Genomic DNA, 18,148 nt, shown 5'->3' with positions numbered 1-18,148 from the left:
AGCAAAACAGACAGTTTATAGATATACATAAGTAGTGAAGAACATCTATGTAGGTCAATGAGTAGGTGGCTGATAAGCATAAGGTATAATTTAAGTTGTGTATCATGAAGAAAGAAGTTTTGCACCTGATGCCATTAAAATTGGCATGTTTGCTAATTCCATCTATTGCGCACACTAAACTAATTCAGTGATTCATGCGCTAATTAAGCAGGGCTGGTATTTAGCATTAGATCATTGCTTAGCAAGGCTTGCAAAGCTTCAGAGCTGCCATTTCTTAGTGTCAAAACTACATGGAACATGTCAAAAGGGGATCCATAAAGGGAAGCATGTTCAACAGAATGATTCTTTTGGATGATACACACAAAAAAAAATCTAATATCTTTATCTGAGAAGAAATCAAGTCATGCAAGGAGGCATTCAATAATCAATATTGTTTAATTCTGACCAAAAATTATGGAATGATGACTTGAAAATTCTGATCGTTTCTATCAGCCCCAAAAGATAATTGAAACGATCCATGACTTGAAGGGAACATAGCATATTAATTTTGCATATAAAAGAAAGGAACCAAAAGAAGCAAGAAAAGGATAATAAATAGAGTAATGCTACTGATCACCTGTCAGATCACCACCCAGTTCACCGGGCTGATGTGGCATTGGAGACTGGTGCAGTACATGGGCAGCTCCATGGTGTCAGTCTGGCCCCACTTTCTGCTCGGCCAATCAACAATTCCCACATTGGAACAGTGATCTGAGTGGTGATCTGGTGGGTGATATATAGCTTTTTCCCAATAAATAACCTTTCAAATAGCATCCACTCTTGTGAATATATATAACGAGAGAAATTAACTGATGATTAAGTGACCTTTCTCATTTTAAGAGCAGCATATCTTGCATTTTTAAACCACTTGCTCACCTGTGAATAGCAGAGAACAAAATGGGTTAGATGAGAATTAAAGAAGCTTTATAAGACAAAATTTAGTTATATCATTTTAAGACAAAATGATATAACTAAATTTGATCTGATTGCTTTAACAAAGGAAAATTGCTGAACTGCTGAAACTTGTGGAGCCTGAAAAGCCTCTTCCAGCAGAATCTATATCAATCTAATTTTTTGCTTTAGGGTACCATGATGATGAATGACAATAGTAGCAACCAGAACTAAAGGAATTTTTTGGAGTTGTGTAGTTGCACAACTGTATGTTCCACTCTAACTACAAACCTTTGCAATGAACCCTAAAAAGCAGCAGTTGTAGTACGATAGCATCCCTAGCAAGGCACTTGTAACAGGTGGAGTCTTTTGCAGGCTTATCCCACAGCCTGGCACTTGGATGAGATGATAACTGAGACATTCTCCTCTTGGCTGTTGTGTCCTCTGATCCTAAATCTATATCAACCCATTGCTCCGTCAAATGTCTTGATGTATGTCTTTGTGCATCCAAAACAGTGTTCCTTTTTATTCCTTCTTTTTTCGTGTGTGTGTGTGTGGGTGTTTTTTTTTTTTTTTGGGGGGGGGGGGGGGGGGGGGGGGGGTTGTAGGTGCAATACATAGGGGTTGTGTTGTTGAAAATATTAAGAATTTGATATTGGACTGTCTTGACGCAGTGCTCTACAACTTTCAGATTAGGAACTGGGCATTATTTGCAATCGGGCATGCTGAGTCATTTGAAAATGATAGGGCAGCTTCATCCTTTGGGACTTCTAAAAAGCTTAATTTTGATGGCATGTCAATGGGTGACATTGGACCATGTAGCATATGCATGAGCGACCACAGCAGATTTGTCTTGTTGGTACCAACTGGGCCACCCAGGTTAAACACTTAAAGTGAAGGGCAGAGCTTGCACTCAAGACAACCATCAGTGCCAGTCTATGTTATGTTGAATTGATCATAGTAAGTTCTTGTGCAATGCTATTGCTAGGGCAACAGTGGAAGACCACCTTGGTAACTGAAAGCATTTTTTAAGGTCGGGCTCCTCTAGTTTTGTCGATAGGTATGGCGATGGGTAGGCAGGTTATCCCTCAAAGAAAGGTATCTAGCGAAGATTTATATGCACATGCTAGTTTAATGTAATTTACTTAATAAGATCCACGATATGAGAATGTTCAAAAACAAAAACCAATAATGGGGCATAACTCACACGACTTTTACACTTGGCAAAGTACTAAATCTCAGGGGCAAACTCCCGAGCTATATTATTATCAAAAATTTCAGCATAAATATGGATCTCTCACAACTTGGTATGCACGAGTAGAATCAATAAAAAGAAAAGAAATTTTTAAGATAAATTGCTTATTGCATTGGCATATTAAATTACATATGCTACAAAATTCATATTTACATTAGTTTCAACATAAATATTGGTGTAATCACAGAGAAATAATGTGTTTACCTTCTGAGATGAAATACCCAACTGTTTTGAGAGATTTTCTTTGACTGTCCTTGAAGGAAGTTCATTCTCAGCAAAAACCTGGCGAAGCTTCTGTTGCAATACATGAAAAATTGACTGATATTATGTGTGAAGTATTATGAAATGCAGATGAAATCTAATTCCACCACAAAGTGAACAAGTAAATTCAACAAATTGCAGTTAAAATCCACCACCATAACCCACAACCCTTGCATCATTCCCTACTGTCCCTAATAGGAACCAACTTTTGCATTCTTCTCTGTCGATTCTATCCCTTTATTTTATCGTAAAGCTTCAAAAAATTTCTTCACACCTTTCTATTTAGGCATTTGCCAACATCACCTTCATGTAAGAAGTTGAGATCCAGTGCCATCTCAAAAGGTCTCATATGGATGCAATAGCAATCATGGAGCACCATAAAAAAGATATTACAGCAAGCAATAATCATTGACAAGAAAACATCGACACAACTCAAGTGAATCTGAATAACATCATCATGGATGGCAGGAGATTGTATAGGTTAGTTTTGATGACAGAGGCACAGATACTAGTTGCTTGGCATATGGACTCTTGCCTGGCAATCATCTATTGTTTTGGCTTCAACAGTAACTTGTGCTATTAAGGAAAGAGAATCTGATTTCATATGTACTCTTCATTAACCTTAATTTTTTATCATCCTTTCCCCTTATATTATTATGCAGGAGGAGGAATTTAAGAAAGAGAAAGGCAGTAGCAGTACAAACGAGAGCTATGCAAAGGAAACAACCAAGTTTAGAGGAAAGCAAGAGGTCCTACTAGAAATAAGTTAATCTAGATAGGAAGTGCATCCCTTAAAAGATCATGTTAGCGCACAAAAAGTTGGTCGGATGCCATGTCACAAGCAGCTCTCTAATGTTGGCATATGTTGGTCAGTTGCCATGTCACAAGCAGCTCTCTAATGTTGGCATATCTCCCCCCTTCCACACATGGAAGGGGGGACATATATGATCTCCATTCAACCAACCCACAGTATTTTGTGAATCACCCTTCATACTAGTGCACCCTCCAATTTTGTGAAGCATCAAGTACCTTCAAGATCCACCATAACATTATAGAATCATTGTTTTAAGTAGAAATCAGCAGCTTTGGCTTTTATTTGTTTCCGCCCAAAAATGCTATGCTAAGTATCATAGTGCTGCTATATGGCCCTTGAGTAGAAGAAGCTGTTATACCAGGCAACAACCTGCTACAGCGACTGCTCTGCTATGGGTTCGAAGCTGGCGATTTATTTCACAGCAGGTTGGAATGGTTACCAATTGGACCCATCCATCAATCAGTTGGTATAATATGTTGTTTAAAAAACAGGTCATCTAGTTATTTCATGCCCTAGCCGAACAAAGAGTGGAGTGGAGGAGAAAGAGAAGTGAATTATTTTATGTGATTGTAAACATCTTTCTTCTATATGTTATGTGATTGTGGACATTTTCATCTTATAAGTGATGCTGTTATTTTTGGTGGATGATGGTAGTTCTCATTAGATTGTAAACCTTCACACTATATGAATGTTGACAAGATATTATGATTTTAGATGGACAGTTTTTTTTATATCTTTGCCCTTGAATTTTTTTTTCATATTTTTTGCATGAAGTTGTTGAAAAGTATTGATTTTTTTTTTTGGATATTTGTAAGGTATTGATTTGATATTTAGCAAGCATGTTGAAATGTTTAGCAGACTGCTTTGGGGAAATAGCACCAGCTATCCACCATAAAACCTCCTAACCACCACATCCCTCTTATCCACTTTATAATATGTTGCATAGTATAATAGGCGCATAAAGACTAAACAATGCCCAATCAACTTAAACTAAATATTCCTAAATCTCCAATGGACCCTGATTATGAAATGAATGATTAACAATGTTGAGATTAAATTTTCAAAACCTGGTGAATGTCCAGAGGTAGAGCATCAACACCCTATCCATGATGACTCACAATTTTTCTCGAGAAATCATCAAGCAACTTATCCCTCCAATAAATATATAACATTTGTTCGTAGATTTACTAGGAATTCATCGTTTAAAGAGATGAAGTATACATTGTGATCTAAATCTATGAATTTAAAAATTTATGCGTTGCCAGGCAATTGTTATACTCATATATTTCAAAGCAAGGATTTAAATACTGTCAATTTGGTACGGTGCCATGCCATTCCAACAGAAAAATAGTATTGGTAAAGGCGCAGGAAACCAATTGTCTCTTAAACCAATCTGTATTGATTGTACAGGTCATATACCCAATGTCTATACCAATCATATCATTTGCATACTAATTGTTTTTAGTCTTTTTGATAGTAACGGTACTGATATCATACCAGTTCAGAACAAAACTGGTATGGGGCTCAATACTGGTATTTAAAACCCTTTGTTCAAAGAACCTAATACATCTCCCAAGGGGCAATTAAAAATGTAAATGATGTAGTTAGATGCTATGAACAATAAACTTGAGTCCCATTAACCATAATTTAATTTGTATATTGGCTGCCTTATACACAACAGCCATCAAACAAAAGAAAATATTAACAAAACACAGTTCTTGACATGCAACTATAGAAATCAAGCTCTCAAGGATGTAATCAGATGTTATTAGTAATAGCTTTGGTCCCACCATAATACATATCAACTACCAAACAAAAATATAATATTATCACCAAATCACATTCTAGACATGTAACTACAAATATCAAACTCTCAAATTTGCACATCCTAGTGCCCTTTACATACCCATCTCTTTAAACTACAAAATATAGCTGAAAATCCTATTTCATTTTGGCCGATGGCTTGTTTAACTTGCATCAAATCACAGTTGGTCAATCATAGTCAGCCATTGTTAATGTCTTAATGTCCAAACTAATAGTGCTAGCGACCATTTTTTTGATAGCTAGTCATCCATAATCGACTATCTAGTCAGCCACAATTGACTATTGATGGTCCCTTAACTTCTTGGAACATGATCACCTTTGAGATTATCCTTCTTTCTATTCTAACCAGGGATATCCAGTTCCACTCCCCTTTCCTTTATAAGGTCCAAGAACTTCCTAGATAAAGATGCTTTATCTTTTTTTCCTGCTTATCGAATCTCAAGGTTGCTAACTCTTCAAAGGACAACAAAACTTCATTTCTGGTTTGATTAGCGGAGTGCGCTATTTTTTTGTTTGTGGCATAGAGAAACCAGAAGGTAATTCCATTAAATTACTATTCAGATTTACAAAGTAATTGATTATAACCAGCTTCTTGGGGATTGTAGGGAGTTGATAGAATTCGTTCCATCAGAGTACACCATTTTGTTGTCTACCACAAAAAAGACAGCAACCAGCTGATTGTTCTATTTGAAAAAAAAATTATAATTTAATTGCATGCTATATATGATACATGCACATCAGTACTTTAATGAAGCTTCATGAAAAACTTTATTCCTTTGATAGCAGACCATAATCCTATTTAATATTGTTAGTTGGCACTTATCTTGTTTACATGACAATATCTCACTCCAACACTACATAAATTCATGAAAAGAACCACTTGGTAAACGTTCCCAAATCTGTTTAATAAATGGTTGTCGTAAGCATCATTTGATACCCCACATGGCACCACTACTTGCTCGCTCCTCTCTTCCTTCTCCCAAGACCTTTACTTACCCCGACAGTCTGAACCAAAAATCCTATAAATCAACAAATTGTAAATTGCTTCTTGAGCTTCCTCAATATCCTCATCTATTGAAAAGTTAAGAAGTTGAGAAGTTGAGAAGTTGATAGAGGATCAATGCTCAAGACCACACAAAGACTCATACTATCGGAGTTTCAAAAAGTGGCCACAGTATGTAGGTGATCAAGGCGCCACAAAAAGCCTAAGCAATAGGCATCCACCTAAGCAGGTGCCTATGCAGTTCATATTTCATAAAATATTAAAAGATATATAAAATCATGTTAAGAGATAAAAGAATATAACATTTAGAAACAGCTAAATGAAATTTCAGAAACAATAGAGGACATGGGGGACCATGTAATCCATGGCTTAGGCTTATGCAAGCCACTTGGTCATTCACTATGCGACCATTCTACATACACCTAGATCCACTGTTCAGGGGCCGTCAGAAAGTGGTACAAGCATATTCGGCTGCATGTGAGGCCACATAGACTGCTTTTTAGAGCAACACATACTATTGCATATGTTTTTTTGATTTTGTTGACTTCATCCTGAAAATTGCATTTGATACTCTCATTCCACTCTACTGTGATAACTAAAGTGGCACTTTCCTTTATTATTTCATCTGCAGTTCTGCACACTTTCATTTTTCATAGAACCAATCCAATAAAACAGCTACTGAATTTTCAAACTCACAGAGCAGCAATATGAGAACGTCTAACAGTACGTTCATCAGCTCTCCTTTATTTATTCTTCGTCATCTTCTTTCTTTGCCTGTGTGTGTCTGTGTTTTGGCTTCCTGTGCATGCACATATGATATAGGCTTCTCTTGTATGGATATTATATGAAAGCATCAATACCTTAGTCTAAATGCAAACGGAAGTGGTTCACTGCCCATAAGCAAGCGTCCATACCTTAGTCCAAATGCATAGGGCAAAACCGCAGCATGCCAATATTCACTCCACGAGCTACCGATATCTAATAATATATACTATCTGCAGGTCTTTTATTTCACTCTGAATAAATTACTACCAAATACAGCATTCAAGAAAAAATAATGCATATAAATTAAAGTTTTCATCAGCAATGAAAGTTTGATTACCTCAACTGCATTGGGAGGAATCCTGAAAAGGGCTTTCTTCTCATGTGATATTTTCTCGGTCAATACCATATTTGCACATCCATCCTCATTCACACAATTAGCCACAATAGTTTCAGTGGTTGATTTTATCCATCTCTTACTCCTACGGGGACACCAGTCTTCATCTTCACTTTGGTGTTCATTGTCAGTCAGATCCTTCCCAAACATTTCCTGTGGAGAATAAAGAACAAACTTGAAGGGACAACTATGGAACGCACATCTGAGTTGGAAATATTAGTTTAAGAAAATAGAACTAGTAAATGACTAGAAACAAGTAATTATCGAAACAATGAGTGTTTTGGGTCTTGCAAATTTGTCTCGACAATTTGACTGACTGACATTGTTAAGAATTGGTACCAGGTACTAGACCAGAAGAGAAAAAAAAAGGAAATAACACTCCCGCAGAGAAATTATGGCTAATTATTGGGCAGAACTGTATGAATCAAATTGTTCAGTAATTAATGTGCCTCCCAGCTTGTACCATGCCAATGCCTTACTAATAAATGGAAGAGGTGCAGGCCAGTGCATATATGCCAATGTATGCCAAGCAGTTACATGGCATCATCACATGATGCCTCATTCCTTGTTTATATTATTAATGGTGTAAAGATATGGGATCATAATGGATCTGATAATATCACCATCCAAATCCATTTTTATATCTGAATCTATATGGATATGGACACAAACAATAGCATCCCTATTCATATTTGCATTCTTCAAAGAAAGGTGGACACATATATGGAGACACAAATATTTGATTTGTATTCAAATATCCAAATCCATTTTCAAACCTATTTAGTCCCCTATGGCACTCATAAACTCAAAAATAAAATTAGTGACAACATCAGCATTTTTCAATCCATTTTTTTCTTTCCACACAATGCCATCTTTAATTTGGTTGATTGCATCCTTGATAGCCAACCTATTAATCAAAGTGTGTAACTTCATAGAATTATTGGGATCCACTAAAAGAGACATCGATTAAGTAGATGCAGTTATTTCTTTCTTTTTTTATGACAATTTTCTTTGTATTAGAAAATAAAAAAGAAAGTGGAGACCAAGGTAAGCCAAACCTTGCCGAACCAGCCGGCTCGGGATGTACCCGGACCGGTCGGTTACAGGCATGGTACACCCCCTTCGAATCAAAATGGTTTATCAAGGCATGAAGTATCTCTCGTTCGAAGCCCTTGTCAGTCATCCCCATCGAAACCCTCGTCAATCATCCCTATTAAAGCCCTCGCCGATGTTCGAAGCCCTTGTCCCTATTGACGAATCTAGTGAGTCTCTCTCTTCCTCTCTTTTGGGGTCCCCACTGCTGGATCCAAGGCTCTCCAAGCTCCTTGTTGATGGGACTCAGCCTCTCTCCCTCCCCCTACTTCTCCTTCTTCCTCGCCCCTCTCTCCCTCTCTCTCCCTCTCTTCTCGAAGCTCCCCATTGAAAGGGCCTCTCTCTCCCCCCTCTCCCTCTCCCTCCCTCTCCTTCTCCCTCTCTCCCTTCCTCTCCCTATTTCGGTACATCCCGAAATGGCAAGGAATGGATCCGTACTATACCGAACTGGTCGTCGGCTGTTATATATATATCCACAATTTTTAACTATTCAATTTATATCTGCATTTATATTCATATATTAATATCCAACTCATATACGTTGGTACCCATTTAAAATACATATGATACAATTGTACATATTTTAGCAACCAGTGAATATCCATATCTTTATTCATATGGATATGGAAATATTAATGTCTGATCTGTTTTCACTTTTCAGCCTTATGTATCAAGTTCATTTGGTTTTCTCCCATCTAAAAGGCACCTTTTGAAACTTGAAGATCAATGGCTACAAATCTTGAGAGCTGGTTTGACAATAAAAAACTTCAGAACATTTAAATGTAGTACTACAATAGAACAAGGCATCTTAGACAGGTGAAATCATGCAATAAACAGTTTTTATCAATGAGATATCTTCAAAAGCATGTGCACCTGCAAAAGGTCATACTTTATAATATATGCACTAGTAAGTAAGGTAACTTACGAGTGCCTTAAAACTGTCATTCTTTAACTGTAATAAAATAGCTTAAGCTATTGATGTTCTTTAAAAAATATTCAACTAGAGAATTGATACATTTAATGCTTCTTCCCAAGGTGCTATAACCTAGAAGGACCTAATTCATGCAATCTCCATCTTCCTAACTCAAGGCTTTCCTAGCAATTAACTCTTGTTCAGATGTTTCAATAGTCTACTAATTCTACATTCTGTTGCTAGCACAACTCATTTAAGTAAAACAGAAAGTAGTTTCTAGAAAATAACAATGGCTAATGAAGACTGATAAAAAAGGCCTAGTACCAGTTACTATAGTAAGACAGATTGGAAAAGAGCAGAGAATTGCAAAATTAGTCTCTCAGCAGATATCTAAAAGATGCATCAGATCGCGCAGCTTGTGCATTGGTGCATACAATTTTTGATAATGATGTCTTGCATGAGCTGGAAGCACTGGTTCTCCTTTCCTAATTATTAACTTTTCAGTCACCTTCTAGGGATGTAGTAGTTTATTGAAAGCTTCACCATTTGTTATGAAATTAGAATATTTTTGCCCATCCATCCTTTATTTAACCTTCTCAGATTATAGACTTGGCAGATGACTTGGTAAATTCAGCACCCACAGGAACTCAAATGTGATTCTTAATTGGTGAATGCATATGGTCCGTGGAACTCACATCATGAAGTTTTTTATAGTCAACATCTCTTCGCTGCCTTTGGTAATTCATGATCTCGCAGTCATCAGTTTCTCCAGATTCAGCATTGATGATAGAAACAACAAAGTTAGCCTTGCTCCTGTCTTTTTGTTCAACATGACGAGATTTCCCATTGCCATTAGTATGTACAGATTCAGAATATGACATAGCTTCGTCAGACGAACAAAATATGCTGCTTGAACTACTAGAATCAGCAGTCATGTTTTCCTCTATGTCTGTTCTGCTACTGCTTTTTTCATTTATTTCAGGATTGTAATCTTCATCTTCAGAATCCTCAGATGGCCACTCTTCAGCAGGATTGAGATATGTTTCAACATCAGGGTCAGTAGTTGCTTCCTTGAAGATGTCCTATTCACAAAATCAATATATTAAAGAAACATAACTGGATAGGCTGACAGCTTTTTTTTAAATAATTTCCCATTGAACAAGTAACTTGAAGAGAGTACCAACCTCCCATCTACTGTTTGCAGTGAAGCAAGTGCCTAGATGTGCATTAATGGCTTCTAGAATTTCCATTTTACACTCACAAAATTTGCAAAGCCATCCTTGGTCTCCAGGAGGAACTGAGGTAAGAGACTGAAGTCAGTTTCACAAACAAAGTTGTCATCATCATAACAACTACCTGCATCATGGAAAAAAATTAAGAGAGGCAATAACAGGTTTAAGAACTAGAGAGTGAACAAAATCCCTCAGTTAGAAGCAAATATTAGCATTGACAGGCTTGTGCATATGTCTGTGTATGTGGCCACAGCTTCAATTTTCCTGGGGCAAGACCACATAGGCTATGCCTGAGCACCAAAAGGCGCGGAGGACCATCTAAATATCCAAAATAATAATCCACAATCGCCAATGCACATCATGGTCTTCATTAACCAAAATGGCTAAAATAAAGTACCAAATGTGAAGGGATTTCTTACTTCTGCATCAAAAGTTCAAAATTAAACTACAAAACATATGGTTGATTTCATGGTTGTAAAGGCCCAAGACTGGGTGAATTTTGGTCCATACACATATAAAAACATGTTAATCAATATGGACGGTGTGGATTTTCAGTTTGAATGATCCACAATGATGTTTAGCATTTAAGGAAAAAACAACTGCTTCTACACTTGATTATGTGTAGCTTCCTACCAAATCAAATTCCACACATACACATAAAGACATACAAAGCAATCTCCCTCTCACTTTCTACATTCCTTCTCTCCATCTTCTCAACCAACATTGTTGCCATAACTGCACCACCTTGCAACCCTTTTTTTTATCACCTAAAACCACCCAGCCCCACTACTAGCCCTGGAACTGCCATTATATGCCTATCACTACAATTAGCATTATCCCTTGTCACCACACAGCCATCTCTCTGCAACAATAAAGCCCTATCACTGCCATCACCATCTTTACTCAGCCACCCCTTCATCACTGCACTACAACTCCTCCGACCCTCTAGCCTACCATCATAGCACTACATCCTACACATATGCTGATACACATGTATAATTCGAAATGCTTAACATCCAGAAAAATAGAAGCTGCAAAGGAAAATAAAAAACTTGGATCAAAAAATTGAACTGTGGGATATCATATCCTGCTATAGCTTTATATCTGCTACAAAATCAACAGACTCAGCATTTAGTATTTGATATTTAGCAGGAGCTCTAAGTAAGTATTTCTATGAAGCAACAATTTTGCAGAAAAGAGTAATGACGAATGCATAAGACAAGAAAATCAGGATGACAACAATGATGATAAACTAAATGTTTAACAATGAATGTAGAAGATACCTAAAGAAAAAAAGTACTTACTAATTTCCAGTGGAGGCTCCATACATTTCTGATGAAAACCACAGTTGCAGGTCCCATCACATAGTATGATGTCATTATCTGGAAAAGCTTCATGAGATCTGCATTTTGCACAAAAAATCTAAAGAAAAAAAATACTTACATAAACATGCAGAACTCTGAAAAGCATGCCAAACAAAATAATGTAGTACAAACTTTAGTTATAAAATTGTCAACACAATCTAAATAATTACGCTTTCTACTCAAGTGACTTGTACATACATATTCATGGAAAACAGAACCATCTGGATGCATTACAGAATCTTCTATGCTTCCTATAGAGCTAAGCAAATCAAGCTGATGAATTGCGTCACGGATTCCAAGTTTACATGTCAATATCTGCTTCTTAGCTCTTTGCAACTCATTCTCTGGCTTGATTTTTTCTCGACTGGAAAGAAACATATGGAGGAAACAAAAAACTTTAGCAAAATTTGTAATAAACAAAATGATTACTACAAACACTATTATCCATTCTTATGGCACTGATGCAGAATGTAATCATCATGACTTCATTTAACTATTTTGGTACACTTATATAAAGTAAAGAATAGGAGTTATAATGATATTGCAAAAAAACGGTGGCAGCAAAAGTCATCAAATCATCAACTTGTATGATCAAAAATTGAAGATTATTTATTTTCATAATACACATGCACATACATATAGGGTCAAGATCAAGTTACACCGAGTAGAGTTACACTCTTTTTTCTGAATTGGACAATGGGAGTCCCATATCAAAGATTTGAGCTATTGGATGTGATCTACTACCTCTAAATTGCTTAGACATCAGAAATCATATGATTTGGAGATCTCTAGCCTATGCATCATCTGGTCAATTTTTTCATGTTATTTAAACTATCCAATATTTTACCTTTTGATGCATAGGCTAGGGTTACCAAATCACATGATATTTGGCATGTAAGCAACTTAGACGCAGTGGATCACATCCGGTGGCTTGGATCATTGATGTAGGACCCCCATCATCCAACTCAAAAAAGGTGCAACTCTACCAAAGTTAGACCTAGTGTAACTTGAACCCTTTTGGTAGACCTGGTGTAACTTGAACCCGACCCATATATATATATATATATATATATATATATATATATATATATATATGTATATATGTATATAGATGTATATATGTATATATGTATATATATGTGTATCTGTATATATGTATATATATGTGTATATGTATATATATGTGTATATGTGTATATGTATATATATGTGTATATGTGTATATGTATATATATGTGTGTGTATATATGTGTGTGTGTGTGTGTGTGTATATATATTATAGGTATATGTATATTATAGGTGTGTATATATATATATATATTAGGTAGAGTAGAATAGACCTAAACCCCTGTATATATATACAAATGCAGTATATTTTAATGAAACACCTAGGTTTTCTCAATCCCATGTATTACCTTCTTCATCCAGTTCCAGAAAGGCAGTTTCTTGTCTACATCAAGTGGTCATGTTGGATAGCAAATATTGACATAGTTGAGACAAGAAATCGGTATAAGCAATACTAACATCCCCCCCTCCCTCCCTCCCTCCCTCCCTCCCTCCATCCATCCATCCACCCTCCAAATTATACTTCCACCCCCTCCCCCAATACAAACACACGGTTGGCACCTCCTTTCTAACCATCAACACTTCTCTGTAGCCCTCCAAAACACCCTGTTGAAGCCCTCCATCCCCGCCCACCCCTCCCCACTAACTAATGGCTGCTACAACCCCATCCCAACCAAAATCCCATTATCCCTTCCCTGCACACCCATTTCCCTATCACAAGGTAGCTACCTGTGCCCAATCCCTCCCTAGTGGCCCTCATCCATCCTCATCCACGAATCCCCCCCCCCACCCAAACACATACAACAAACAAACACCACCCATCCATCCCTCTCAAAAGTTGCAAGCCCCTCCCTGTCCACCTACCCCTTCCCCCCATTTGTCGATGTTGCCCAACATCCAAGCCTCCATGTCCCATTCTCCCTACTCCAAATCGCCTTCCCCTACCATTATTATGAGTCCCTAAAACTTCCAAGCCACTCAGCGACAACCCATCTCTACACAAACAAACAAATAGACAGACAGATAGAGAGAGATGGGAATCAGGACCTAAAATCCAATCTAGAACCCAACTGTAATTAGATATTATTCTAGATGGATTCCTTCTTGAGAATTGGATTTAGATACTAACACAATATTCTAAATCTAGGTTTGAATATTATTAGAACCCAACCCAAAATAGACCCACTGCCACCCATGGAATGCCGTACCGGCCGGTACGGGCCGGTACGTACCGGTCCGGTCCTAGACCGGTACCGGAACGGATAAAAAACCGGTATATCCCGGTTTTTTATCCGAACCGGCCGGTACGGGTGCGTACCGGCCGGTTCGGCCCCATACCGGCCGGTTCGGAGCCCGTACCGGCCGGTACCGGCCTCGTACTGGTGCGAACCGGCCGGTTCGCACCGGTACGATTTTTTTTTTTTTTAAGAACCACAGCGCCGCGCGCTGTGGTTTTTGAAACCACCGCATACCGGCCGGTACGGTACCGGTACCGGCCGGTACGGACCGGACCGGACCGGTACCGTACCGGACCTTGCTGCCACCCTTGTTTGAAGTGGTAACCAAAACCCATGTACAACCTAAAATCAAGCTAAACTTTGGAAACTACTGTTTCTTTATAGAAAAGTCACGTTATCCATGTACCAATAATGACACTATAGCCAACCTACTGATCAGTAGTACCTGAGCAAGTAACATCCAAGTGGTGTTTGATTCTTCATAATATAGAGTATAGACAGATAAAGAACAAGCAACTAGCCCTCCTAAAAATGGAATTAGTAATGACAACTAGTTACCCCTTTTGGTCCTGAAATTATTCAAGAGGATCTTTGATAGTTGCTTCAAAGTCAAATTGTTTATGATTTAATGATTAGATTAAATTTTTAATCTCTAATTTAGCGTGCAACTAGTCATGCACATAAAAAAAAAAGCAAATATCAATTTAAGATAAGTAAAGTCACTAACAATTAGAGACCTTCATGAGTAAATAAAAGATTAATGCCCCAATATAACTAATTCTTGATATAATTTAAGATAGGACAGGTGCTACTTGACTTTGCTCATCTAATTCATGTCTAGAGCTATTTTATGATTTGTGTTCAATCACAGTCCATGTAAGACAAAGACATATCAGTGTACATGATTAAACAATTGCTATTGTAAGCTTATTGTCTTTACATGATGAGCTTGGTAGTTACGTTCTAGTATTATTGTACCCACAAGACCTTTACCCTCAACAATAGAGTATTGTGTTGCTATTGCAATATTGCCTTGTCTTCAAGTTTTCAGTAAAATATGATGTTGATTAAAATTTATTCAAATGAGCTCACCATGATAATGTAATGTTAGCGTGTTACAGTTCCTAGTCACTGAATACCTACTTTAGAAGCCTAGCTCATCAAAAGAATAGCAACACATGTCAGCTATTTAACAGATGAAATTTAGAGGTTGAAAAATATAGACAAGATAAAGAAGCATGTATCTACAGTAAACAAGCATTTCTGTTTAATTTCCAAAGTATTAAAAGTAAAATTAGTATTGACACAAATTTAGGTTTGCATACAAACTTGTGTGAAAGTTTAACATAACCAAGAATTATCACAGTTAAAAATGAATAAACTTTCATCTTGAAGGGTTTTCCCCATACTTATTTCCCCTGTATCTTCTTGGATGAAAATTTCTATTACATAAGATTTGCATACCTCTGACCATTCCAGCCATCTCCAGAGTATGCATCAATAAGATTCTGCTCCAGTTTCATTCTGATGAGCAAATACTTTGCTCTTCTTTGCAGACGAGAAACTTCATCATGCTCTGTATTTTTTTCTTTCCTCTTCAACCTTTTCCTTTTCTCCAGTGTGATTGCACTATCACCAGCTGCAATCTTCTTATTTCCTTTATGACAAATACAAGAACTGTTATTGCCTAGAAACTGTAAGGAAAATCGACCCTTAGCAGCACTGCTATCAGAAATTCTCTGCAGAGTTTCCCCAGGCTTGCCATTGGGAATATTCTTCTTCCTCATTCTCCCTTTGAGTTTGCAATTCTCATTGCAGGAAATGTTACAAGAATTCTTATTTGTTGATGACGAAGTGATCTTAGAACAGAGCTCCTTCCTGAGAAGATAAGACCTTCTGGACTTGGAGTAAATTAATGTTTTTCCATAAGTTCACACCTTTTCTTCTCTTAGAAAAAGCTCAAGGACCTGATGAACCAACAAACCAGGAAACTCTTTTAAGTTACATATAGATATATGCTAGAACCATCTTAAAATATGGGATATACTCAAAATGGAAAAACACACTGTGCTAAATAACGGTATCTGAAAATCAATAAACACATGCATATTATACAGACTGCTTGCAGCAGTATTACATTGTGACCGCGTGCATATCAATTTAAAGAAAAAATCAGTATTAACTGCAAATATATTAGCACCAAGCAATGACATGGTAGCAGAATGTTAATTACAGCATAATTTAATAACAATGACAAGCAATATAGGAAATATTTTGATTTACTCTGAGAAAATCCCCGCCCTCATGTGGATAATAGTATAGTTTTATTTAGAGGAAAATTGTTCATCTCCCCCAAAGTCTCCACAAAAAAGCCATAACTCGTGATTTTTGTGATCTGCCAAGGGCAAAGTTAGCATTTTGGCCCAAAATTAACAACCAAAACCCTCCTTCTAACACACTAAAAACTAGGCTTACACCCTTTCAAAGGAGGTGCATGGGGAAATGTATCAGCACTCTTATTTAAAAGAATTGCATGTTACGAAGATGGACTGGATGCAGGCATCCTGAAAGGGAGTGATTATAACAGCGTTTGCATACAAACGGACTTTGTGATCCAACATAAGCCCCAAGCCAAGCAAGAACTTGTTCAGTCATGGCCCCCTCTGCCCTCTCCAAAACAGCTGGTAAGAAGAGATTCAGCCACACCTTGCACCATGACTTCAGAAATATAGGTGTAAACTCTTCTTTGCCTTTGCAAAATTAAACCTGAACACTGGCCACCGACAAGGTTGAAGTTCAGGAATCCATTGAAGCCTTCTCCATGATCTAGCCAATGTTTTACTATTCATATGGGGGCAAAACAAATGTACAAACACATTTTTACAAAGTTAATCTTAATGATATTAGATTACCAGAATCACAATTCTATTATGCAATGACAAAAATTCAAGTTTTACTCATCACTCTCCCTCCTCATATATTGTCAACGATCCGATTAGCCTCAAAGTCAACATGCCAAATCAGTCTATTACTCTCAATCTGATTTCTTTGGTTCTTGGGTTCCAGACTTGACTCAAAAATTAGGAATGCACTATCAAAGTACGAGATATAGGTCAAAATATGCAACAGATGAGCTTAAGGTTGACTGGATCAGAGAACTATCGAGTTAAGACATCCATGGGTTTCAAGCACATGAAAGAACAGCACTTGAATATATAATTAGCATCACCAGGAGATATTTAAAGTTATTCAAATAGCTTCATTCCGCCTTGCAGAACCCTAAAGCCATTGAAATCACATCCCAACAGAATGAATTCTTGATCGAGTTATTAATGGCACCATCAGCAGTCTTTGAAAGGGAAAAACAGCTACGGGAAAACCTTCCCCCGAAAAGAACCCGCATACCCTCAGAAAGGAAAGATCTTGATGACCTTACTTAATCCTCCACCCCACCACCTCCTATTCTCACATAAAGAAGATATTAAAGAACACTTCCTAGGCTTTGGCCCAATCCGTCACGAATTGGCATCAAATTTGTCCCGATTAAGGGCGCATCCAACATGCTGCGATCGTGAACGAGGATTTGAACCATCAAATCCTAATGACATCCATTTCCTGTGTTGAGGTTGCCCCAGGTAGAAAGAAACAAAGAAGGAAAGAAGGAAACAAAGGATCGCACCTTTAGGAAGAATCTTGAGAACCTCGCTCCATCCTCGACCCCATCAACTCGAAATCCTCTCCGAAACCCCGACTCTTACCCTAGTCGTCTCCGTCTGATGCCAGAGACCATCGTTAGCGTGGTGGGGCGGTCCCGATGGACGGTAATGGAGCTCGAAAGAGGAGGAAGACGACGCGGTTGACCAGGGGATTACACGGACTCCTCAGAGCGTTAGAAAAACAGGGTTAAGGGGCCGAAGCGGAGCCATAAAGGGCATCTTGAGGCGGCATATAAATTTATGAACGTTGATGAAATCTAAAGATGACACCGGTAAAATAAA

General features: G+C 37.6%; 2 protein-coding genes across 6 annotated transcripts in view; one reads left to right on the top strand and one right to left on the bottom strand.

Annotated features, from left to right (window-relative positions):
* LOC103713145 overlaps positions 1-4,157 on the top strand; it is a 23,151-nt gene extending 18,994 nt beyond the window's left edge. The window contains exon 8 of the mRNA XM_039129823.1: positions 3,109-4,157. The gene's annotated coding sequence lies outside the window, so the exon portion shown is untranslated. The remainder of the gene's footprint in view (positions 1-3,108) is intronic.
* LOC103713091 (pathogenesis-related homeodomain protein-like) overlaps positions 1-18,148 on the bottom strand; it is a 20,778-nt gene extending 2,630 nt beyond the window's left edge. The window contains exons 1-9 of one of the 5 annotated variants that reach the window (XR_005513237.1): positions 17,830-18,148; positions 15,615-16,117; positions 12,046-12,211; positions 11,788-11,905; positions 10,436-10,548; positions 9,947-10,333; positions 7,190-7,399; positions 2,390-2,479; positions 865-915 (exon numbers count right to left, since the gene is read on the bottom strand). Coding sequence is in view for 4 of the 5 variants with exons in the window: in XM_008799862.4 (XP_008798084.2) it covers positions 865-915; positions 2,390-2,479; positions 7,190-7,399; positions 9,947-10,333; positions 10,436-10,548; positions 11,788-11,905; positions 12,046-12,211; positions 15,615-15,937 (1,458 nt within the window). In the remaining variant the exon portion in view is untranslated. Of the gene's footprint in view, positions 1-864; positions 916-2,389; positions 2,480-7,189; positions 7,400-9,946; positions 10,334-10,435; positions 10,549-11,787; positions 11,906-12,045; positions 12,212-15,614; positions 16,118-17,829 lie in introns of those variants that run through there. The other 4 variants (XM_008799862.4, XM_026806953.2, XM_008799864.4 and 1 more) reach the window with 4 other exon arrangements.

The sequence above is a fragment of the Phoenix dactylifera genome, chromosome 9 (genome assembly GCF_009389715.1).
Source record: "Phoenix dactylifera cultivar Barhee BC4 chromosome 9, palm_55x_up_171113_PBpolish2nd_filt_p, whole genome shotgun sequence".
Taxonomy (NCBI): domain Eukaryota; kingdom Viridiplantae; phylum Streptophyta; class Magnoliopsida; order Arecales; family Arecaceae; genus Phoenix; species Phoenix dactylifera.
Note: the sequence above shows the minus strand (reverse complement) of the source record. Positions and strands in the feature narration are given on the sequence as shown.